Below are 1,882 nucleotides of genomic sequence, written 5' to 3'. Positions count from 1 at the left end.
ATTTATTAATAGATATTTATATTTCCAAAAAATCATTTGCATGCTTCTAGTCATTTACACATGTCTGACTACTGCCTCAATGACACATGACTATAAATCACTGGCAATTAATTTTCCAAAATTATCCCCTTCAAATTTTCCCACTATACAGCATTATAATACTTACCAGTTGTTTCCATATTCTTTTATTAATATCAAGTAACCAGCAATCATTCTTTAAAAAACCCCCTACCACTAGTAGGTGTGGGCCTGAGTTACTATTAATAAATACACTGGAATGACCCCATTGTTCCTCAGGTTTTTGCTTTGATACTTCACCAAGTTCGGAAAAATTCTAAATAATAAAAATAATACACATAAATAATGAAATTAGAATAACAATAGTATAACAATACATTACTAATAATGCACTTACTACTGATGTGTGGCTAAAATTAACAATATAAGCATTGTTACTGGTTCCATTAGGAGTAGACCCACCAAACAATATGGCACAGTCATTAGTAATTGATGTTAAAGTAAAGGAACTGATAGGAGGTGGTCTGTCTCCAGTAACATTAGGTGAACTCCATTTACCTAATAATAATAGATAAACATTAATACACACATACATTGTACTTATCACAATCATACAATACACAAATACACACACACACACATTCTAATGAGTATACTACAATATACAATATAATTAACATACTACAATATACTGTATTATACATTGGAAGACACATAAACATTTATACTAACCAGATGATAGTTTATAATAATGAATCTCATTAGTTCGTTTAAAACCAGGTACCATTCCTTTGCTGTCATACTGAGCATTAGGTTGTGTGGGTGTATTGTTAGAAGATGGTCCATGTCCTCCAATTACTGCAAGATAGTCCTCACCGTTCACTTGAAATGCTACCATGCTGCAGTGGGCTTTCATCATTGGGCCATGATGAGGAGTAGTAGGTGAGAGTTCCCTCCAGGTGAATGTATCAACATTAAAACTGTACAGGCTATTATGGTAACAGTTATCATGATTACACCTTCCACCAAAATAAAATATCTCATTTGCAATGGTAGCAGATGCATAGGTACAGATACCCAGTGGAGGATTACCAGTGGTGGGTTTCTGCTCCCATCTACCAGTAGGTAAATGGTATACCTCCATTAATGATGACAGTGCTTTCTTCTTATCATTATTGTGTACTTCAGGGAGATCAGACTGGAGCCCACCCCACATATATAAGTAGTCTCCTACTCTTACTGTAGAATGCCAACTCCTCTCCACTGGTTTATAGTCTATAGATAACAAGAGGTAACAGTAACCGAGTCCATCAAACATAAACAACTTCTCACCTTTTGCTGCCATTGTAATGGAGATACACCCATCTATGACGTCATCAAACAACTATGAATAATCATAGATATTAGAGACTACGTATACGTAGTCTCTAATATCTATGGAATAATGTACCATTATCATCAATGAATCATGTATAATAAATATAATACCGTAGGTCGATATATATTCGCGGCTGCTTATTTTCGCGATTTTTTCCCCGCACTCAGCAATTATCATGGTTACCAGATGCAATTTTAATTGAAAAATCCGCGATATTAATAGCAAAGGACTCTGTTGCAGTGTTCTTGGGCTGTTGTTCTTCTTGCTGTTACTAATCCTTGGTCTCTTTGGAGCTGTTTCAACCAGAGCTACTCTCTTCACTCTGCCTCGACGTATCTTGGCCCATTCTTGGGACTCTTCACCCATTTATTAAGTTGGGCGTGGTTAATTATCACCAGCAAGTGGAGCGGCAAGGATTTCCAGCTAAGAGCTCGAAGGTAGTGGTCCATACAAAATGATACAAGAAGATAGCGGATGGAGAACTGG

The 1,882-nt window shown here is 36.2% G+C and overlaps 1 protein-coding gene across 1 annotated transcript; it reads right to left on the bottom strand.

Annotated features, from left to right (window-relative positions):
• Positions 1 to 271: 271 nt before the first annotated feature.
• LOC105315753 (kelch domain-containing protein 4-like) lies at positions 272 to 1,402 on the bottom strand (the record flags this gene model as incomplete). The annotated part of the gene is made up of 4 exons (XM_011410496.1): positions 272 to 334; positions 416 to 576; positions 751 to 1,293; positions 1,351 to 1,402. Coding segments are annotated over 4 exons (819 nt in total), but the record flags the coding sequence as incomplete, so codon positions are not given.
• Between the last annotated feature and the right edge of the window lie 480 nt (positions 1,403 to 1,882).

The sequence above is a fragment of the Amphimedon queenslandica genome, unplaced genomic scaffold (genome assembly GCF_000090795.2).
Source record: "Amphimedon queenslandica unplaced genomic scaffold, v1.1 AMPQUscaffold_8289_Cont19766, whole genome shotgun sequence".
Taxonomy (NCBI): Eukaryota; Metazoa; Porifera; class Demospongiae; order Haplosclerida; family Niphatidae; genus Amphimedon; species Amphimedon queenslandica.
This window is presented reverse-complemented; position numbering and strand designations above follow the sequence as displayed.